At 41.4% G+C, this 24,944-nt stretch overlaps 1 protein-coding gene across 1 annotated transcript; it reads right to left on the bottom strand.

The window, feature by feature from the left end:
* Positions 1-1,843: 1,843 nt before the first annotated feature.
* Positions 1,844-24,913, bottom strand: LOC131232347 (SNF2 domain-containing protein CLASSY 2-like). Its single transcript, XM_058228581.1, has 5 exons — positions 24,769-24,913; positions 17,838-18,088; positions 7,646-9,475; positions 4,457-4,615; positions 1,844-3,949 (listed from the first exon to the last, which is right to left on the bottom strand). Exons 1-5 carry the CDS (start codon positions 24,911-24,913, stop codon positions 1,982-1,984), a joined length of 4,353 nt encoding a protein of 1,450 aa, XP_058084564.1. The 3' UTR covers positions 1,844-1,981.
* Between the last annotated feature and the right edge of the window lie 31 nt (positions 24,914-24,944).

Raw genomic sequence — 24,944 nt, 5'->3', positions numbered from 1 at the left:
ACAACGATCAAGCTTGACTAGCCGACATGGATGGTGGACTTCATGTGGATGACATCCTCCCAGTCCATTAGGTGCAACACCTTGATATAGACTATGGTCCAAACATCAGACCAATTCAAAACTCAGGTTATATAGAAAGTCCTACCATTTTAATTAGGGCTGAAAGTCGAGCGGGTTCAACCCGACCTGACCTGTGACCAACCCGACATTGGGTTGGGCTTGGGCTATATGAACACCAACCCAATAAAACTTGGGTCAGACTCAGGTTTAAGTCTTGGGTTGCCCAACCCAACTTGAACCCGATGGATGCATAAGTTACTTATAAAATATAATTGAGTGTGGATCGTCTTTGTTGAAGGCAAAAGAAATTCTAGTGCCATCGGGTTTCATTGGTCCATGTTATTTACAATGACTCAAGCTAACAAGATATGACACATCCCTCTCACCAAAATAGATTGCGTGCTACACAATACGACTTTTAAAGGAGTAGTTGTCCTATATTTTAGCTTGTTTGTTTAGAAAAAATGAAGTTTTTTTTATGAGAAATAACTACATGTATAATTAATAAAATCATAGGTACAAAAAAATAAGACGTGTAAACTGATTAATTAATGTAATAACGAAAATATTAGCATGTATCAACTCGACCAACCCGACCGAGCCCGCTTGGGTGATTGGGTTGAGAATTCCTAACCCGATGTTGGGTTGGGTTGGGTTGGGTTAGAGTTGGGTTGGGCTAGGGTTGAGCACCAACCTAACCCGCCCGACTTTCAGCCTTAATTTTAATTATGTACGGGGTCCACCACGGTGTGTGTCTATGCCATCCAATCTACTCACCAGTATGGATAAATGGATCTCATGTGAATTTAGACTTCCTAGGCATGATTTTTACAGCGTTCCCTATGGCGTGGCCCAACACAAGAGGTGCCAACTTGGATTGGGTTCCCTATATATGGTGTAGCCCACTTAAGTCTTGGAGTACACTAGAGATGCAACTTAGGTTGGGTCAACCAAAACACATTTGGCCTACCCCAGTGCAACTTGGGTTGGGTCAACCAGAACATGTTTGGCACACCCCGGTGCAACTTGGGTTGGGTCAACCAGAACTAGAACACGTTTGGCCCTACCTTTAACTTTAGGTTGGGTTGAGTTGAAAATTCTTTACTCAACCTTAACCCAAGTTGCCCTTGGGTTGAGACCTCGCACGCACTCTGAACAACCCAAACTCAACCATATATGCATTATATATTTATATGAGTCACCACTAATATACAAGATATCAACATAAAATCATAGCTTGCATAGAAAATAAGAGTCATGAATGGAAACTTCTATGTGTGGACACAAGATTGACTCTATCTTATAGCGTTCATGATTAGAACCATCCATGCATGCAAAATAAGATTCTTGATGAGAACCTTCCCAAGGCCAGGTGCTGAGTGATTCGATTCTTTTGAACTGTCTCTCTAAATACTATTGAGTTTTTTTTTTAAAAAAAAAATCTATTTCTTTAATTTCATTTATTATAAGCAGTGATTGTATATTTTATTTTGCTAGTGTTATTTATTACTCGAAAACATTGTTTTAATAATTTTATTTGATGGCTAGATGTTTGTTTTTATGTTAGTTTAATTATTAACCCAACCCACCAACCCGAGCTCTAAGCCGACAAAACTTCAAGGGTGAGTATTCAGCACATTGGATCAGGCTTGGGTTGGGTCGCCTGGGGTGGGTTGGACCTTGGGCTAGTCGTCTTAAGATTGGGTTGGGCTTGGGTTGACCCTCAAGCCAACCTGACCACTTGAGTTGCACCACTGCTCACAATACATGCACACCTACATACACATAGTAAAATCAGTGCACTGCATCAAAAATTTTCAGTGAGAAATGCACACGGACAACACCTTTGAACATAAACACACAGACTAAGTACTGTATTTATACACAGACAAAATATACATGAAACCACATTGTAATACAATCAGCGCAGCTCTTCATTTCCTTTCCCCACATTGCTGCAAACCTTCTCATGCTTCATGATCATCTTAAATGTCTTATTCCTATCAGCCTCTACCAGCTCCCTCAGAAAATGGTCGTCGATGTTTTCCGTCTTCCTGTAAGAATCCTCAACACACCCATCTGTGAAAATCATCCTCGATTGGCGCTCCTTCAGCTCATTCCTATTGTACTTCTCTTCTTCCAATGTCCCTGACGCCATCAGCCGGTACACATAAACCACCCTCTCTTGTCCAGGCCGGAATGCACGAGCAATGGCTTGCTTTGTCTTGGACGGATTCCACTCTGGGTCCAGCAAAACCACCCGGGAAGCTGCTGTGAGGCTAATGCCTTCGGCGCATGCGGTTGTCGATGCAAGCAGGACTCGTGATGTACCACCAGCTTCTTTGAACTTGTCCATTACTTTTGACCGCGTGATCAGGTCCTGATCGCCTTGAAGCACCAACACTTCCTTGTCCTTCTGCCACCCAAACACTGATTTGAATATCTCAACAAAGAGATAGATGGGAGGGATGTTACGACAGAATATCAAGACCTTCTCCCGCTTGACAATGCATTGATGCATGAGGTCGACAACAAACAACATCTTCGGACCTTTCTTGACATCGTGTCTGTATCTCTCGAGCTCCTCCAACTCATCCATGCTGAAGTATTTACGTGCGCACGTGAATGCTTTTATCAACCATGGATGAATTGATCCAGCAGTGATCAACAGCTCTAACTCAAGACAACACCGACGGGTTGTTAATTTATCTAACTTCGATAGAATCCGTTCTTGCACATCCGTCGACTTCATCAGGAGAGTATAGCATTGCAGGCCCGGAAGTCTATCCAAGGTCCCGCCATTGTAGACGTCTATAAACACATTTGTGATTTTCTTTAAAACACTAAGGCCCCATTTTCTCTCTTCATCTATGCTTGAGTTGATACTTCTTGCAATTTGCTCTACAAAAGTTCTTCTTGCTAGCATCTCTGTTTGACTGCTAGTGATCTTCTTTCCTTTTCGTCTTCCACCGCTACCATTGACAGTTATTCTTAGATTGAACTCCCTTGCCATCTCGGAGATAAAGGCCGGTCTCGCCAAGCAAAGGGTGTTGAAGTACTCTTCAAAATTGTTTTGGAATAGCGTTCCAGAAAGCAAAATCCTCAAATCTGTCTTTACTTCCATCAACACTCTCCTCAACTTGGATTTCGTGCTTCTTGGGTTGTGCCCCTCATCAAGTATCAGAATCCCGGGGCTTTGCCTTAGGACTCCCGCCATGTATCTCCGATGCTCAACTTTGGAGTCTTCACGCGTCATGTAGAAGAAAGACGAATAGCTCATGAGGAGAATGCTTGGGTGTTCATGCCATTTCCATAGCTTCTCTAAGCAATCTGTAAGATGCATCATTGCTTCGCTTAGCTTCAGGTCCCCCACAGATTCTTTGATTTTGCATTTCCGCTTCTCATTTCTGTAGTGCTTCACTGCATGGATTTGGTAAATCGGAATGGATACATCCCACTTCTCGAACTCTTTGTACCATGCATAAAGTGTGGTCTTTGGAGCAAGTATGAGAGGCCGCTTTCTTGGAAACAATTTCAAGTAGCTTATGAGGAATGAGATTACTAGCAGTGTTTTTCCTGTTCCAGGAGAATGTGAGATCACACAACCACTACATTTCTTGGACATGCATTCCATGTCTCTTGGGTTCAAAGATCCAGCAATGTTTTTCCAGAGGAATTCAAATGCTTTCTTTTGGTGGTCAAGCAATTTCATCTTGAAGTCTGGTATTAGAGCCCAAACACTCTTGTAATGTTCTAACTTGACATCATTCAAGGAAGTGGCATTGAGGAAAGGATCTGCATTAGTGGCATAAGTATTGTAATTTCCATCCCACTCCGTCTTCACTCCATCACATTTATCCTCAGTTCTGATCATAACTTCTTTTTGCAACTACAAAGACAAAAAAGAAAAGGGTTTAAAAAAAAAAAAAAAAAGAGCGAAATATTGGATAATCTGTGGAAAAGGATTATCTATGTTAGCAGCATTCAACTCCAATGTGTGTTGGCCACTAAGAATCAAATCATGACAGTTTATCCACGCTCCATTTGGCAGGCGTGCAAAATCATGCACCCAATTGCAGATGGAGCGTAGCCTGAAATTCATCTTGATTGGACAATACAAAGCGCCAGATCGGCGGCAGGGATTGAATGGTTAAGAAGAAAATGGTTGGCAGTACAAATCCTAGGGGAAAAAATCAGATGGTTAGGATTGGATGATCAGTGCGATTTTCTGTTCATGCTCCATCCTCACTAGGGCCCATGATTTCAATTTTTTTTTTTATTGGTGTGCATGTATGCACATAGACCATGGATGAGTTGCCACAATTTATTACTTGAGAAATACACATGATTGACGAATCGATATTTGTAAGGAAACAGTCTTTCATGGCTCACTTACAAAAGGTGGCGAGACGTATCTTATTTCAGTTTTTACAACATTGCATAGCAGACATACAATTCCGACTTCTTCATCCAATTTGTATTCATGTTGGCATGGCTGCCTGTCACCTTTACATGAACTCTTCCTGAACACATCAGAGGATTCTATACTCGAGTCCTGAAAATTACCCAATGATGCTGAATCAGTACAACTAACAAGAATAACATACAATTGTAAACTGTAATATAAAAAATGTAACTGGCTTTTGAAAAAAAAAAAAGTCTTATTCATGATATTGTTTTTGCCATCTTACAACAAAATGAAAGTGTAAGCATTTTGAACATTATTAACAAATATCAAACCAGACATCTTTAGCACAAGTTTGAAAATGGATGCCTTGCAAATGCATTGTTCCCATCTTTCTCATGGGATTCCGTATGTGAACTCCTTATCGGATTACAGTTGCAAGTACATGTTAAAATTCAACTTTTGAACCTTTAAATGAAAATTTTCAGGTGGAAGATCATAGTGTGAAAGTTTTATTTGTTCATTTATGAAAAAAGGGCTACAATGTCATATTCTTAATGGGCTACATTCCAATGTGCATTTGCAACAAAATACTACCTCCTGGCAACTCCTTTGTGGTGCACTTGGCATACATACATGCTGGTGGAAACCAAGCCCAAATCCTACCCAAGAACTAAGCTGAAGTCCATACCCAAAATCCTATAGGAAACCAATTCAAACCCAAACCCGATACCCAAAGCTCAAACTGAACCCACCAGAATGCCTGCTGCAAATAACAGCCGTGCCATGTGGAAGGTGGCACTCTGAGTGCTGCCCACCAGCTGGCACAACTGGAACCTGCAGAGGGGAGTAGGTGAGAGGGAGGAGCTGGGGGGAGGTTCATCGAGGAAAGAGTTGACCTTGATCTCCCCAAAATGCCCTCAATCCCTTTTCCTTATTACATTCTCCACTATCCCATGAGCCAATGAGGGGGTTCTATGTGGCACCAAACCCCCCTCAACCAATGAAAGGACCTCCATCTAGAATCTCCTAACCCAAAACCTCAAGTTTACCTTGGCTCTTAACTATAAAAAGGGGTCTCCCCCTCTCATTTGGGACATTCTTCATTCACACACCGAGGGGAAAAAGGAGAGAGCCCTCCCTACCTCCCTCATTCCAAACCTTTAGCAAGCCTTAGCCATTCCCCTCCCCCTCCTTAGTCATTATCTTAGCCAAACCATCCCTTAATCCCGTTCGACCAAAGCCCAAGGCACTTATCCCTCTCCTACATCACCACCCATCCATTCACTACAACCATTCCACCCATCACATCCATAAACCATCCATCATCTTCAATACCTATCTACGCCGTCCATCCTCTACCACATGCCCAAGCTTCTAGCCTTATACCCTAGCTTCCATCCATACCATACCAACCGTCTGACTCTACTCTTAGCTTCCATACATACCGACCCAATCATCCAAATTTTTTAAGCTCACCCATCCCACCAATCCCTACCTTCACACCATCTAAAATCTACTTTCAACCAAACCAAGCCATCCATCCATCTCAAGTAACAGAGTAGAGTGGGTATTAAGAGCTCTAATCACCTCTTTCCATTAAGAGTGTCAGGTTTCTTCCTCTCTTAACTCACATCTCCATCAAACTTTGAGCCGAGCCCCTGCTCACCAGTCCTACTTCATCTTTGCATTAGCACCATTGCATCCTTCCCAACTCTCTTACTTCTGTGGACATTCTCTAGGCATCTGCTTTGTGGCTTGTCGAGTTCCCCAAATCCTGTCACATCAGAAACTTGAGATTGCTTGGTCATTTTATTTTATTTTATTTATATAATAACAAGCACTCATCGGTACCAGCTGAAGTGAGCATAGTCCACCACTACCCCAAGTCAAGCACCTAGTCAGTGAGCTTTCAACGTTACGATTATGACCCTTTGGATTGGACTAAAATACAGTAAAACTATTCTAAAGCTTGTTAATCCCCTAGAAATCCCACACATCCCACAAAGTAGATACCACACTTCGTGCAGGCAGAGAAGCGTGCCTAACCCCTTCCTTCTCTGTCACCAAGGTCCCTTACTCAGAATCTCCAAGACAGAGATTAGTAGCATGAGTCATTGCAGAACAAGAAGTTTTGGATTCCTGATCTTTATGATTCAGCAGGGTCTAGCCAACTATGGAATTCTAAGTAAAAATTAGCCACTGGCAACTCCAAAATCAAACACATCATAGATTTGAGCCAACACACCTCCAAAGCCTTAAGAGTGAGTGAGAGCCCAGTAAAAAGGCCCCATGGGCACGAGCCGGCATTCAAAACACGATAAAAAACTTCGAAACACCTTGTGAGTGGCTCAAGCAACGTGGATCCAAAAGGCCTCAACAACATGAAATCCACAAGCAGCTCAGCAGAGCCAAACAATTTACCTTCAACATACATGCTGAGAAACAGAGATGCACTCATGCAGGGGAAAAACCATATTCAAATCATTAACTACTGAGGAAATTCCAAATTTCTACTTATAGAGCTTCATTGGCTTGGAATCCAGAATCCTAGCCTAACGCAAAAATCTTATCTGATCCTAGTTCTACTAACCTCTTCCCAAATTAAGATAGCAATTATCCTATGAAGATGATAACCCACTAATTAAATAAGACTAAACTAATAACATGTGACTCTACATGTGGTTCTTCTAGAATAGGGCCTACCAAGTTGGACCAATCATGATGTTCTATCCAACCGCCACATGCCCTGCATATACATTTCAGATCTGATAGTGATCTTGCTGCATCAAAAGTCCTCCAATCAACATTGACATTCAATGGGCAAAAGCCTCAAGGTTCACCTTCATGGATGCCTATCATCATCATGATGAGGGCAGCAGCAGAATCACCATCACCATAATCATCAGCATCAGCATCACCACCATCATCTATCTTAACCTTTATCCAAGGAATGTGAGTTTGGCCTTTAAATGGTAGATTGAAAAAAGTTTTACAATTTTCCCTTTTGAATTCATGAAAAATGCACGTACAATCTCTATGGGCTTTGAAACTAAAGAAAATCATTTATTAATCATTCCAGTTTTTAGTCTTTCACAGGTAATGCATGCAAAAACCCATAAACAAGACATATTCAAGCATGTATCAGAACCTGATGTAAGATTCAAGGAAGCCATATACCTGATGAGCATTGAGGGAATTGAATGCCACCATTGAATTTTCCATGTCTTCCCACAAATCTTCATTCTCTAAAGTTTCTATGGGATCATCAACTTCTGCCATCCAGTTGAACTCCCACCATGTATCCGACACATTCACCACTCGATTTGCTTCCCATTGAGAAACAACACATGGGTGTTGTTTCTTTGTCTCGCATTTGATGTTCTGCATGCGCCTCTCCATTATTTGTTTCCACTCATTCATGCTGCAGAATCTTTGCCTGTCAATACCTGGCTCACAATGCCTTTTCCTCTCCGAACAATACCTCTTTTCAATACCTGGCTCAAGATGCCTTTTCCTCTCCGAACAACGCCTCTTTTTATGTGGAGAAGAAAATTCTGTTAGTCCTTGATGTTTTCTATGTGGACGTTTCTTCTTCGACCTATTTAAAGAAGGCCGATTTTCTCTTTGAATTTCTGTATTCGAACTTTTCAGCTTTGTTCTACTTTCTGTTGCATTTGGGACATTACGATGTCTGGAATGTAACTCTGTATCTTTTGTTTCTGGTGTTTTCTTGGTTTTTGTTTTTGAAGCGCCTCTGCTTCGGTGTTGCTTATGACAATTCTTGCCGGTTTTGTTAACATGGTTCGCTTGAACCTCAACCTGCCGACCACCCTGATTGGTATCATGCAGCTTGTCTGGGCATTTCTCAGTCATCTTTGGGGTTGAAAAAGCATTGTTGCGTACGAAGAATCCCAACGTGTTCTCACTACATGTAGGATGGCTAGTATCTAGAATGTCCCCATGAATTATGTGGTTCTTCTTGTTTCCATTATGAGGATGAAAAGAGTCTTGGACTTCCCTAGGGATGTTTTCATCTCCCATTTTTTCTCTACGGGTCCTTGTTCCCTTTTCATGATTCTCAGAAAGATGGTTTTGCTGCAGGTTAGCTGGACCTGAATTTCCCTGCCTTAGTTGGGTCTTGTCTTGGGTATCTCGAAACTTCTTATCAGAACTGCCCTTACTAATTTGAGCTACGTTTTCCCCAATAGGTTTCTCTTTCGGATGGGTTCCTTGTTCTGAAATGTCCTTATCAGCCTGAGGTGACACATCCTCTCCCTTCGGTGTAACCTCTCTAGCTGAGAAACATTTTGTGTGTGGAAGACTGCTGTAGCCGTTGTAACGATCAGGCATTATCCTTCGGCGTTTAGAACGTCGCAGCTCTACAAGATCATACATCTCGTCAGTTTCCAACAGATCGTGAATGGGAGCTGCCTCAACGATACTTGCTGGAACCACAGGAGCAAAAGTTTCAATCATAGGTTGCGAAATTCCATTGTTTCTCTGGAAAGTTATGACCTTTACATTGGCATTGGAGCCAAGAGGAAACACGTCTTGATTTTTACACTTGTTGTCTTCACTTGCATGATCATCATCCTTAACTGACTGTTCGGCCCCTCCATCAGAGGGCCCATGATCACCATTCACAATAAGATACTCCATCTTACTTCCGATCGATCTTATATCAAAATCCATCCCATTCAAAGAAGATAGCACAAGCAACCATGAAATTTCAGAGATATACATGCCCCCAGGCAGTTTGCTTTTATCTACAAAAGAGCAGTCTTCAGAGAAGCTGCACTGGTAGCGTCTGCTTTGATCAGATTTCTGGCCGAGCTTTTGAAGGATGGCAATATCATCAATTGAAACTTTTTCAACACCACCTACAAGCTTCCGCTTTCTCATGCCAACCTGGTCTTGATATCTGTAGAAGATTACAGAAAACTGGCACGTGCATTGAGATGCATGAGGCTTCCTCTCAATCGAAATTATTTTAGCGTCATGCCATGCCTGTATAGGAAATATATAAATCAAAATGAGAAAAAATAATCTCAATTAACAAAATGTTCTAGAAAATATGTATTAAATCATCTGCTCGAGCCACATAACATGTACATCAAGAAGGCTGCAAGTTGTGTGCAGAAAACATCAAAGTGAATGCTTTTAGGCAGTTTTTGGATGCACAATCGAATTGAATTGCAATTCCAATAAATTGGAAATAACCAAATTGTAGCTACCTACCTCGCAGTCCAATTGTGGGTCTCATATCCAAATTGCAGTCACATTCTTTTATGTTGAACTCAAAGGAAGTTGACAGAAATTTGAGGAATACCTCCGTAAAATGCTATAAGAATGATAACCTTTTGTCATGCCCTTTTGACTAAAATGAATTTCCACAATTCTATTCACAAGTGCATCCCAAACTTCACCTAAGGCTGTGTTTGGATCGAGGCTGATCGACACAACGGGCAGACCATGCTGAGAAAAATCAATGGATAGCCAATGTTCCAACTCAACATACAGGCATGGCCTATCTAAAAAGAAGATTGGCCTGATTTTTATGCTTGGAAATCTCCATGGCGCAACCCTCTTTCACACGGGCTCCAATGTCCTACACATGACACTTGGGAAACAGTGGGGTAGTATATATGGGAGCAACTTGGGTCTGGTTGGCTTGGGTTGCAATCAAACTGAACCCAACCCGACCTAACTTCCAACCCAAGCCTGACCCTTTGAACCCAACTTGAGCCATGTTTCTGGACTTGGATAATAAACTTGGTCCTAAATAGATGAACATTTCACCCGTAAGTAACCAAAACTCTTCCAGATCGGAGTAAGATTTGAGTATGATATTTGGGCTGTGCTGGGTGCGTTACGACTCAGCCCGAACAAAACCGCGCGTTTAAAATTTAAATCAGGTTACAAAATCCAACCTAAGCCTAGCTGAGTTAAAATTAGATGGAGCTACTAGGTTTCAGGCCACATACTCAGTTGGAGACCTAGTTGTATATGAAACTTCATATGGAGTGCCCGTACGTGATCATTTCTCCCTACTATAAAAGATGGCATTTACATGCGTTATTTATGGAGTCATGATTGTGACATTTAAATTTCCTCTCATTTTCCTGAACACATCAGCTCAAATTTGACAGAAACATGTCATTACTAGAAACACCTGAAGAAACATTTCAGGGTCCGTTTGGGTAGGGGATCATACTAAATTGGGATTAATCTTGATCTTGATTTTGGTAGGCTCCACACTCTCCACATTACGTTAATGCCGATAATTGCATTAATGTGGAGGAAAACACTACTATAGAATAGTAAATCCTACATGGAGGGCATGGGCCCGCCAAAATCGATGTTAGACATAATCCCGATTGTGCAGGATCCCCCACCCACATGGGTGCAACAGCATGTATCAATGGTCTGGATTGGTGAACTGTTAATATTGATTGTCTATTAGGTCCAGCCCACATAACATGCAAAAATCAGCTAAGGCATTTCTAACTAGAGCTGTACACGAACCGTGATAGCTCGGTTAACTCGCTCGACTTGACTAGACTCAGCTCAAAACTGGATTCGAGCCGAGTCGAGCTGATTTTTTGAGTTCGAAAAAATTTCAAGCCTTGTCCGAGCTAGGCCGAACTTGACTTGACTCGGCTCAGAACTTGACTCGGTTCAAATCGATTCGACTCGGATCGGGTTCACTTGGTATAAATATTTTGTATATATTTATATATTTAAATAAATTATATTTTATTTATATCATAATATATGTTATTTTATTTATATATTAAAACCCATAAAACCTAAACTCGAACTCAGCTCGTAGGCTCGAACTCGAACTTGGTTCGAAAGATCGAGCTCGAGCTTGGCTCGAACTCAGCTCAAGCTGGCCTGAGCTACTGACTGAGCTGAGCCGAGCTGCCCAGTCAGGCTCGAGGACTAAGCCGAGCCGAGTTCGAGCTGGGGTAGCCTGCTGGCCGAGCCGAGCCAAGCTGGGCCAAGCTCGACTTGGTTCGACTCGTGTACAACTCTATTTCTAACCATCTTTATAACTAAAAAAAATTTAAAAAAAAAAAAAGGATGGTCAAGATTGTGTACATGTAAAAGGTGCTGCCCACCAAATGAATGACTAGATTTCATATACATACAAACTACATAGTGGGGCTCCACAGATGAATGACCAGATCTTATGCGCACATCCCACATAGGCTCAACATTGGCATGACTAAAATGCAAGCCATTTACAGTGTGAGGCATGCTATAAAACTCATCATCATCATCATCTAAGCTTTATACCAACTAATTGGAGTTGCCTAGATGAATCATTTTCCAGTTAGGAGGCATGTTATGAAACTAAGAGGGCAAAATCATCATTTACAACGTTAACAATTCAAAAGTAATGCCTATAAGATCTGACATCGTCCTTCAACCTTCAAAGAATTAAACCTTAGTGGAGAGTTTGCACAAATAATAAGAGGGTTGGGAGTTATTTACAAATACGATTACTACAAGGGGATTTTTGCTGTACAACAAAAAGGGAGGGGGGTAATATGCAAAAACAAAATTAAAAACTCGGGAGCATTGTGCATGTATTTTCTGGATAGCCGTCTTTCTTTGAGGGTATTTTTGGTAATCCCAGGCGCTTATAATTATGTTGATAAAATCTCCACTTTGAGGCAAAAAGAAATTCTTCACAAAATTCATGAGTGAGAATGCATACACCTCTAGACACCATTAACATGCATATTGCCTTTGGAAGACCGTGCTATATACAAAGCCTTGATTTAAGGCTACAATAATTAATGACATAGAGCAGAAGAAGCAAACATAAACTATAGCTGCATAAAGCTATAAGCTCAATCGAATCGAATTGCAACAAATCAATTCAAAATAGAATAAATGACTAAACCGGAGCTAGCCCCTATTAGAGTACATGGCTCTGTATGTACATATAGAGCACCATATTGATGGTGTACACCGTCTTGTCTATTCCATATGAACACCATATTGATGTATATCTCGTACTTATTATCCTTTAGTTATCTTTTAGGTATCTGTTGATTATTTGATTTGTTTTGGTAATTATCTCTTTGCAAATAGAAGATTATCTTTGTAATAATGTGACATTCTCTTTCTACATGTATCACAATCAATCTATAGGGTATGACTGGTGTCCAATTTGCAACTATTATTTTTTTAATTCCAACTGAAATATGTGGAATTACCTACCATTACTGTGAATTAAATGAAAGCAAAGAGCAAACGATGCAGGCTAAGAGAAAAACGATTCCCCTTGGTTTTCTGTGTATTTGAGACAACCTTAAAGGGTTGAATATATAAAGCTTTACAACATCAATACAAAGTAAATGTTAAATATAGAATCATCTATCTATGGAAAGTAGCTATACATCATCTATCTATAGAAATGAGCTATACAAGGTATGTGGCCTGTCTAACATCCTCCCTCAAACTAATACTGTTCATCAACAAGTAATAGTTTGCCAACTATAAATGAGTGACGTGCAGAAGTGAGGGACTTCGTGAGAATGTCAGCAATTTAATCATGGGATGCGACATGTGGAAGAGAAATGAGCCCAGACTGAAACTTTTCTCGGATGAAGTGACAGTCAACTTCAATATGCTTTGTCCGTTCATGAAAAACCGGGTTAGAGGCAATCTGAATGGCACTCAGATTATCTATATGTAGTGGAGTAGGATTCTGGAGATGAATGCCCAAGTCAGAAAGAATTCCACGTAACCATACAAGTTCACTACAAACAGCTGACATTGCTCAATACTTGGCTTCCGTGCTTGATTTGGAAAAAGTGGCCCACTTTTTACACTTCCAAGAGATGAGAGAAGTGCCAAGAAAAACATAATATCCCGTGGTAGATCTGCGTGTGAGAGTACAACCGGCCTAGTCAGCATCCGAATAAGCACGAAGGTCCAGAGTGGCCGGGAAGGAGAAGAACAGTAATTGATCCAGAGTTCCACATAGGTATCATAGGATGCGCAACACCACGATCATATGAAGAGTCTAAATAGCAGAAACAAACTGGCTAACAACTTCGACAACGTTGACAATATCAGGGCGAGTCATTGTTAAGTAAACAGACTCCCAACAAAACGACAGTATAATGTGGGTTCCGCAAGGAGATCACCATCGTCACGACCATATTGAACGTGAAATTCTAAGAGAGTTTGAACTGTCTTCTGATCCATCAATGGAGCCAAGGCAAGAAGATCCATGGTATATTTACGCTGGCTGACCAAGATTCCACATTTAGAACATGAAAATTCAAGTCCAAGAAAGTATGTCAGATGTCCAAGGTCCTTCATTTTGAAAGATGATTTCAGAACTTTGTTTAATGTCGAGATACCAGTAGCATCGCTACCAGTCAGAAGTAGGTCGTTAACATATACGAGAACAATGACAATTCCACGATCAGTGGTGCGCACGAATAAGGATGGATCATGACCACTTTGAGTAAGGCCAACACTTGTAACAACATCATGACATCGTGAAAGCGTTGGAACCATGCCCAAGGGGCCTATTTGAGGCCGTATAGAGCTTTCTTGAGGCGACAAACCTTATCGGCAAGGATTAAAGATCCGGGAGGAGGTTTCAAATAAACTGTTTCTTGGAAGTCGCCATGAAGAAAAGCATTTTTCACATCTATCTGAGTGAGAGGCCAAGAAAGAACAGATGATATTGCTATAAGAGTACGAAAAGTTTTCATCTTGGCCACAGGAGCGAATGTCTCATCATAATCAATTCCGTGTTCCTGTTTATATCATTGAGCAACAAGCCGAGCTTTGTATCGATCCAATGATCCGTCAGACTTGAGCTTTACAGAATAAATCCATTTGCTCCCTATTCAATTGTTGGTCAGTGAGGCGAGTGACAATGACTCACGTATGGTTATCATCCAATGCATCCAGTTCTTTTGCCATAGCCTTCTTCCAACAATCATGAGTGGCTACCTGATGATATGAAGAAGGAATAGAGACCGTATCTAGGGTAGCATTCATGACAGACAGAGTATATCAAGCGATCAGGCTGTTAATGTACACGAGTGGAACGACGCACCAAGGTAGGATCTGGATCAGTAACAGGTACAGTAGGGAGAGTAGTAGGTGGTGGAGTTGTACGTGGTAGTCGTGAGTAAACCTGCAACGGACAAAGGAGTGTACTCGAGGCAACATGAATGTCAGGAGAAACAGTAAGACCAAGAGAGTTTGGTGTGGGCGAAGGAGGAACAGATGAATGAAAGACAATATGCTCAAGAAAAACAACATTTCGAGACACCTGAACACGACGAGAGACCGGATCATAACAACGAAAACCCTTCTGAGTTTCTCCAAACCCTAAGTACATACATTTGACTGATTTTGGTAAAAGTTTGTTACGTTCACGTGATGCCAAATGAACATAACATACACAACCAAAAACATGAAATGTCGAATACGTAGGAAGTGAACCGGTGAGAACAAAGTAGGGAGATTTACCGTTCAGAACTATGGTTTGCATCCGGTTAATCAAGTAAACTGAATACATCATAGCTTTCGTCCAGAAGGAATGAGGAACACTCATAGATATCATCAGGGTATTAACAGTTTTAACAATATGGCGATTTTTTGTTTAGCCACCCCATTCTGTTGATTAGTATCAGAACAGGTAGTCTGATGAATAATCCCATGACCCTGAAGATAAACACAAAATTTTGTGGAGAGATACTCTCCCCCTGAGTCAAAGCGGAGAGTTTGAATTTTTACTTGAATTGAGTGTTCACCATAGAGTGAAATATCTGGAATTTTTCAAAAACCTGTGATTTAGAGTGAAGAAAGTAAATTCAGGTGTAACGTGTGAAATCATCAATGAATATAACATAGTATCGTAGTCCAAAGAGTGACATAATTTGTGAAGGGCTCCAGACATCCGTATGCACTAGCTTAAACATAGATGATGATTTCATAGTACTTAGAGGAAAAGGAATACACTTACTTTTTGAAAGGCAACAGGAAGAACAAGAATAATCCAAATTACTTTTATTAAGAGAAATATTCTCTAACAAGCCAAAAGAAAAGAGCTGAATCAAACGATCAGAATGTGGATGACCCAAGCGAAAGTGCCAGAGTTTCCACACTTTATTTGTCAAACAAATATTTGAAAAAGCAAGAGAGAAGAAATAACGAGCTAGAGTGACGGATGAGTCAAAGTCTAGCACGTATAGACATCCATGCCGCCTACCCTTCCCAAGTATCTTCTCCGTTGTCAGATCCTGCACAAAACAACAATTCGAAAGAAATATGACCAAGCAGTTATTGGATGTAAGTTGACCAACAGAAATTAAATTTGAGGAGACTTTAGGGACATGAAATACATCACAAAGGGTAAATTGGCGATGGGCACAATGAGAGAAAGTCAAAGAAACAACGGACTGAATGGGTAGTTTAGTGCCATCCGCGGTAGAAATAGCTTGATTTCCAGTGTATGGACGAATGCCGCGAAAATGTGATACGTCATCAATCATATGATTGGAAGCACCTGAATCGAAGAACCATAGAGAAGATGAGGATATACCTGACATACCAGCCGCAGAAAGGGCCTACAGCAGAAATAATAGATGCAGTATCGCCAACAGAAGGCTCGGAAGAACCAGTCACAGAAGTAGCAGAAAGAGCACGACCACGGCCACGACCTTGACCACCACGTCCACGGCCAAATGAGGATGCACAAGCACGTGAACGGCAGTCCCGAATACCATGATCAGTCCATCGACAGTAAGCGCACCAATCTTTGTACTGAGCGATGATATGTCCCACTTTGTTACATCTGTGACAAGTTAAAGGAGTGGAACCATGGTTGGGGGCAGAGGTGGATACAGCGAGTGCTAGGTTAGATGGTTCCTGAGATGGTCCCTGAGAGAGGACCTGCAGTCGTTGTTCCTCAGCTAATAGATCATTAATAACCAAATTCCGGACGCGGCTTTATAAGAAACTATCTAACTCGCGCACTATCGCGTATTGTTTGGAATATCTTAAAGTCATTAGGAAATTCTAGATCCATCATAGCTATCTCTATCCAAATTGTAACCATTGTAAAGTAGAATATTTGAATACTTTTGTCACCCTGAGTGAGGTGAACCAGATCTTGTTCTAGGTGGTATAACCTAGCCGCATTACTCTGTTGATAAATAGTCTTTAGATGCTTCCACATTGCCTTAGCAGTGCGATGTGACGTTAAGGCCAACAACAATTGACCGATCGACCAAATCAAGAATCCAGGTAATAATCAGTCCATTTTTCATTTCCTACTCAACCACTTTGTCGGCATCTGTGGAAGTGGGGACAATAACAGATCCATCAATTAATCCCCACAAACCACAACCCTTGAGAAAACTCTGAAAGTGGATGGCCCATAGATTGTAGTTGGTACCATCGAAACTACATCGTGAGGCCTCTGTACAGGATTCTTTGTCCATAGTTAGGAAGCAATATAAGGTACCTTGCAGCAGGATAGCCAGTTGCAATGACAAGCAACAAAACAGCAACAAATCAGCAGCAATAGAACAGAGACGTGCGCAGATCAGCAGTGACAGGCAACAGAACAGCAACAAATCAGCAATGACAGGCAACAGAACAGCAGCAACAGAACAGAGACGTGCGCAGATCAGCAGTGACAGACAATAGAACAACAGGGGCACGCACAGCAGGGATGGAGCAACAGAGACGTGCGCAGCAGGGATGAAGCAACATAACAGCAGGGGCGTGCGTAGTAGGGACGGAGGAGGCTGGGGTGTGATCGGACGAGTCTGGGGTGCGATCGGACAGGCCTGGGGATGATTGGATGGGGGTTGGGAATGGTCGGACGGATCTGTTGACACAGCAGGAGCGTAGAAGGGGAGCACAGGTGGTCCGGAACAGAGTTTTGTGATGCAGAAGGGGCTGGATCTGGCAGGAGGTGGTGTCGGTGATGAAGGAGGTGTCGGATCAGGATCGATATGGCTCTGATACCATGAAAGCAAAGAGCAAACAATGCAGGCTAAGAGAAAAACGATTCCCCTTGGTTTTCTGTGTATTTGAGACAACCCTAAAGGGTTGAATATATAGAGCTTTACAACATCAACACAAGGTAAATGTTAAATACAGAATCATCTATCTATGGAAAGTAGCTATACATCATCTATGTATAGAAATGAGCTATACAAGGTATGCGGCCTATCCAACATTAAAATGGTGCACCTTACTTTGGCAGTTTTTCTTTATAGTGAACTGAACCAATTGGGTTGAACTGAACATCCAAACACACCCTAAAAGTTCAAATTATTCTGCACCAAAGTCGATGAAACTAGTAAAATACTGTTTGTAAATTTTCTTCATCTGAACTTACTGCATTTGGATAGGCTGAAAATACACACACATCCATACCGAACCTCAAGAAGCATCTGCAATCAGACACACTTGCTTTTCTTGAACATATTCGAAGGTGGCTGATAGTGACTTTCTCCTCTACCACAAGTCCATGGTGTTCGTATTGCACAATAATACTCCCTCCTTTGATTTTCACATGCTTAATCTTCCACCAAGAGCCATGAAGAAATGCCTCAAATGCTGCAAAATAACACTAAAATGAGAAAAATGCGAAATTAGGATAACAAACAAATCAAAACATGCATTTGGGAAGAGGAAATTTAGGATGCTTGGTCGACCATTTTCTCCACCCAACAAATTCTGCATGCAGGGTCCGCCTAGGTGATCCAAAGTATTCATATTGTTGCCAGCAGTGGATACAAGATACCCCAAAAATCTCCCTCATCAAATGATCTTAAGCATCCAGTTGGCCAGAGTAAAGAAGTGGACCGCTGTAGCTAATATCCAGTCTCGGCTGATGGCTAGGATAATCTGACAAGGAGATATTAGGATCATAGTTCGAAAAACCGAAAACTTGACTAGGCTTGATGTCTAACCAGGCCCGGTTGACCTGAAGACTCAACTGAGTCTTTCCTTGATGCAGCTCTATATTATTTAATAGCTAAAATATAAAATATATAGTGGTTATAAATATTTAAAAAGATATAAGGTGGATAGAATTGCCAAACTCAAACAAAACTATAGCTCATGGTTGCTGGTTAGGTGAATTTGCCTGATGCCTATACATCTGGTGATCGAATCATGGTGGTGACATGTTGTTTTAGCAAAAATAAAAAGTTGACTAAGCGAGTGACTCGGTCCGAGATACGATGAGTCGTATCTGGTCGACTGAGTTTTCGGGTAGATACGGCGAGTCCTGTCAAGTCCAGACAAAATCATGCTCACGATTGAGTTTACTAGAACTCGGCTCAAAATCTAGACGAGTCGACTTGGCAGAGCTTCCAGTCAACCCACCGAGTTTTAGAACTATGATTAGGATGGCCCATTGCACAGCCAGGTTACTAGATCAATGATCTTTGGAAATGCTGAAATCAACACACAGACCGTCCAAATCCCAAATTCTCACCCATGATAACTCAGAACTTAGGCTCTAAGTGGTCTTCATTGAAGTCTATTCACCCGAGTCTCTTGATTTTTAATTTTTCTTGAGTCTATCTGTGGCCTCTCCCTACAATGTGAAAGAAAGCTTATTCGAGTAATTCAACTCGAGTTTTCTATCAAGATAATAGAGCTTAGAATCCGCTTGCTGATTTTCTAACATCATTGTCATTTAGTGTTTAAATTTCAACTACTCTACATCTATAATATAGATTTTGAATGCTTACGATGTGCAGTGATCGGATGTTTGGGGCGAGCTTGGTGTTTCTTTGTCATGGCTATTTAGCAAGCTAGATTGAGGTTTCCAAAGCTTAGCACCATAATCAGCAATCATGTCATATCAAAAGCATCCCACTGAAAGGTATGTAAAACAACAATGCATTAGTGCCAATGCACATCCAAACAGCCACTTGTACAAAACCAATCATGCAGACTATGCTTCAATGTTTTAGATCTATTCAACCGCAAAGCTGTAATCGACTGAAATTAATAGAAAATGAGAGTAGGGATGAAGGAGAGGAGAGACTGAGATTAGAATACGTGTTGGATGTATTCTCAGCAGTGTTTTCAAATTCTGGTTCTGTCCAATTGGCAGTCCAGTCCAAACCGTCCACGTCGAACAGTTCATTAGGTGGACCAGAAAGTACATGTGACCCAAGCGGTCCAATCCAAAAACAAGTCCTACGGTGGCCAGGTTGTAAAGCCACCCATTCCAGTCCAAACAGGCCAACCAGCTTGTCTTGTCCAGGTTTTGAGACATTTGAGTCCAACAAATATACATTGATTAGATGAAGAAAGAACAACCAAAGCAGTTCTGATCAGTACAAAACAATGAGCTAAAGGGTTTAGTGGTCCATCATCTTGGAGCCGAGTTAAGAATACGGTCCAGTCAAGTACTTACACCAGTACAAGTCAATTAAATCAGGTCAGGTCATGTATGTGTGTATTTATGTATGGATGCATGCAAGCATGTATGTATGTATGTATGTTATTTAACAATTGAATGAGGTCTAAACCCACACATGCAGATAAGGGAGCCCATTTATACGCTACCAATATGGCAACACAAATGTGTATGAGATCCAATCCGTCCATCGAGTAGGTCCGTCTGTATCGATTTCCTTATCTCGCCAAAGTCGGATCCTGAACAACCTAAATCCAACTCAAACCCAATCAAAGCTTGGGTCCTACCACCACCCCAATCGGATAGTTGCAACCCTACTGAAAAGAGTGTCCCATGTATGCTATTCCTATTGGAATCACATGCCCCTGCAGGCAGGTGGACATGCCAAAGTGACAAGCGCCGGCAAGATCCAAGCCATTCCAATAGTGTATATTGCCAGGCCTAAAAATCAGGCCAGGCAACTCATCAGGCAGGCTATGTGTGCAGGGAAAAATATATGGTTTGAGACATTAACGATCCAGTTCAATGTCTACACATGGCCAGCCTGATGAGTGGCCTGCCTGATTTCTGGACCCACAAAAGATGGAAGGCTAAAACTCCATCAGATGTCCACATTCCACATACAGTTGGCCCACCTTATGAATGCCTGGCCTAACATCCGAACCAGGAAATATGCGTTGTGAGACACACTGCATGAAGGGCTAGCCTGACTCATACGTACGTGTGCCTTGTTGGCACGTGCAGTTGCATCCAGGTACGTGTAGTATTACACCTTGTTTGGATGCTCAGAAGTCAGGTTGCAGGGGAAGTCAAGATCCTTGAAGTTGGGTTACAGAAAGAATACTTCTGGGAAGTCAGTTAGTACGCTTTGGATGACTATTCTAAAGTTGGAACAGAACCCATGATTCTGTTTTATTTATTTATTTTTTTGAAAGGCAACGATTTTATTAAAAAGCTGCTTCAAAAGAATCCATGATTCTGTGTTTGGATGATAAAATGGGGAACTTTTATAAAGACGTTATAAAGGATAAAATAGTGGATCTAACATGCTAAGAGAGGCACATGTGAGGTCAACATGAACCTGAGTGGCCCAATTAGAATGGTACACTCACAAGTGGGCCACACATGGACGACGAATATTGACATGGACTGTCCACCATGTGGTCCCACCATCGATTGGCCATCTCTCAAAAATTGTTTTGATCATACAACCCTAACCATTCAATTGATGGCTTGGAAAATGCATGGCCCATGTTGATTATACTTAAGAGTAGCCAAACTTTGATTGCCCATCCCTCTCCAGAATTGCTTCAGTTAGATGATCCTAACTATCCAACTAGTGGTTGGGAAAATGGATGTTGTACACTGATAGAAAAGGTCCAATCATTTATCTAGAACATCCATCATAGGGGCCATATTTGGTTTCTATGTCTCTCATAAATCACTTCAATCAAATTATCCTAAACATCTGACTAGCAGTTGGGAAAATGGATTATCCATATTGATCATATTAGAAAAGGTATGATATTTGATCTAGACCATCCATCATGCAGGGCCAACTCTGATTACCCATCCCTTTAAAAATCACTTGGATGGGATGATCATAACCATCCAGCTACCGATTGAGAAAATGGACGATCCATGAGCATACTAGAAAATGTTGGATCATTAATCTAGACCATCCATCACGTGGGCCCACTTTTGATTACCACTCATCTTAAAACTCACTAGATTGGATATCATAGCCATTGTAACCATCAAATTAGTGGTCGGGAAAATGTAGGCCCCATGTTGATCATACTAAACATGTTCTGATCATTGGTCTCCACATCCGTCATGTCAGGCCATCTTTCGATTGCCTATCCCTCTTAAAAATTGCTTCAATCATGCGATGGATGTTCCCAACCAAACAGATAGAGGTTAGGAAAATAGATGTTCTTATTGATAAAGATCTTACCATTGATCTGGACCATTCATCATGGGGACCTATCTTTGATCATCCATTACTATAAAAAATCACTTCAATCAGATGATCCTAACCATCCAACCAGTGATTTGGAAAATGGATGACCCATATCGATCACATACTAGAAATTGACTAATTGTTGATTTGGACCATCCATCAAGTGGAGCCCACCTTTGACAACCCATCCCTCTCAAAAATCACCTCACTGGGATGATCCTACTCATCCAACCAATGGTTAAGTTCCAATCATGTGGGGCTCAAGTTGATTAACCATCCTTAAAAACTTCGATGAGGTGATCCTAGCCATCCTAACCTAGAAGTTGGTTTGGACCATCCATCATATGGTGCTCACCTTTGATTATCCATCCATCCCAAAAATCACTCTGATTGGATGAACCTAACTGTCCAATCAATGGGCCTCACCTTTGATTGTCTATCCATCTCAAAAATCACTTATTGGATGATCATAACTATCTAATCAATTCTAGCAAAATGGATGGTTCATATTGCTTATGCAAGGAAAGATCTGAACATTGATTTGGATCACTGATCATGTGGACTCACCTTCATTGCATCCTTTCACAAATAACTTCACTTAGGTAATCTAACTATTATATCAATCTTCTAGAAATTGGATGGTTCAAACAAATTGATTATATTAGAAAAGGCCTGATCATTTACCTCGACCATCCATCATGTGGGGCCTACCTTTGACATTACCATATGAGGGAGAAATTTACCCATTCATCATTAGGCACCTAAAAACTAGGGAGAGGACGACACACTTGGGAAATGTTGCATGTGAGTTAGGTGCCATAGAAAAGCACAGCCAAAGCATTATCTAAACACCATAACTTAAAACACATCTCACATAAATAAGTGGATTTATGTGATTAGCCCACTCAATGGATGGATTAAATTACAAACGCATGTGCCACTTTGACACATGCATGGTGTATAAATGAGCACTCTTACTTGCCTAACACTTGGGAATCCTCATTTTGCTGTTAAAGTATTGATATGAAGTTAAATGTATTATAAATTATAAAAATTAACTAGACCCAAACCAACCCAACCTGGCTCCAATTTTAACCAGGCCCGAGCTCATGGACCCAACCCGAACCCAGTTAGACCGGACTCTAAGCCAGGTCCAAATTGCCTGAGACTTTTCTTAATGGGGCCCAGACATGCTGAAATCAGATCAGGTCCATCAGGCACCCAGCTTGTTCTAATTTTAACTGGACCCAAGTTGATGCACCCGACCTGAACTGCTGATCCCAATAAGACTCAACCTTAAACGGGTCTAAAATGTGATACTAAACCCAGCAAAATTTTTTAGTGGACCTCGTAAAATTAGGTCAGCCCTAGAAACAGGAAATGATATATGAATGATACGTATTAAAGCACAAACAATGTCATGATGCATGCATTATGTACAGATGGGTAGATGGTTCGGTGATCAAGTACAAATGGGGCCCATGGTTTAATAATCAATTCTTCTAACATGATGGGCCATCGGGGAATTTCGTAAAATCTCCAAGATTAAATGTACCAAACCCTTCAATTAGTGGCCTGAAATAGAAGCTAATCAGAAAGATACATGAACGGCACTTAATACGAGGAGAAAAGATTGGATATCCTGACCGGACGCGGATTGCGTACAACCCCGACCATCCCTAGCTATGAACGGACAGAGGCTCTCAGGGGCCACCGTGACGTATGTGTTTTATCCACACCGTTCATCCATTTTTTCTATATCGTTAAGGTACAACTGCTGAAATGAATTATATCCAAGGCTAAAGTGGACCACACCACAGGAAGCAGCGGTGGGAATGACACCCACCGTTGAAATCTTCCTAGGGTCCACCGTGATGGTTAATTTCCATCCAACCTGTTCATGAGGTTACATATACCTGGATGAAGGGAAAAAAATATATCAGCTTGATCCAAAACTTCCAAGGCCCCAAAAAATTTTCAACGGTAAGTATTTAATCTCCACTGTGTGGTCCACTTGTGCCTTGGAACTGCCTCATTTTTTGTTTTTCACTCTAAAATATATGTAAAAATGGAATGGAGGGTGTGGATAAAACCCATAAGTCACAGTGGCCCCTCAGATCCCCTGTCCGTTCATAGCTAGGGACGGGCGGGGACGTCCATCATGACCGTCAAATCTGGATGAATTTTAGCAAAATCCCCCATCTACTGTGGATACGATAAGACCAACCGTCTCGATCACCCGGCCATGGAGCCCACTTGCAGCACATGGCGGATGAGGACACTATTCAGGACTCCATATTTCTCATGATCCATATGAAGAAGAGAAATCATCAGATACAGCAGCTGTATCATAACCTACGATACAACTACTTTTTGCTGCCAATGGATCAGATATGTAGAATATCCTATCCGTTAAAAATGTGGACCACGCCACGATGATTATCTGATATGAAAATCGTGTCAATAAAATGGAATTAGACAGAACGTCCATATCAACGGACAACTGAGAGTACAACTTACGAGTTCTGATGTGGCCCACCCATTGAGTGGATTGAATTGATTTTCATTTTTTTACGGTCAGGATATTCTACACATGGGGCGCGTTACTTGAAAAAATGGCTGTATCGTTACTTTTGATACAGCCGATGTATCTGGCCTTTCTGCAATTTTAGTACCAAACATACAAGAGATGTGCATTCCTTAAATAGAATGGGTGTAGATGTCAGTTTCCAGAGAGAAAACCGTAAAACCCCATGAAATTCCCGGGTGGGCGTAGGTTAAGCTAACCAACCGTTGCACGGCGCAACTTAGCATCAGACCTGAAACGCATCGGAAAACGACTAAACCCGTGAAAGTTCCGGCTACTCGAGCCCAGGCATTGTGAAAGAAGCTCACCTGAATAGGGGTGTGTCAGATTCCGGCGACGTCGACGCCGACGCCGGAAAAACGTGAGCGGCAGTGATACAGGAGTACTTTTTCTTTTTTCCTTTTTTGGCCTTTCTATCTTCCATCTTTCTATGAGAACGAGGATTGCTGTCATGACTGCGAAGTTAAACCCTGTTCCACGCAGC

This window comes from Magnolia sinica, chromosome 18 (assembly GCF_029962835.1).
Source record: "Magnolia sinica isolate HGM2019 chromosome 18, MsV1, whole genome shotgun sequence".
Classification (NCBI taxonomy): domain Eukaryota; kingdom Viridiplantae; phylum Streptophyta; class Magnoliopsida; order Magnoliales; family Magnoliaceae; genus Magnolia; species Magnolia sinica.
Note: the sequence above shows the minus strand (reverse complement) of the source record. Positions and strands in the feature narration are given on the sequence as shown.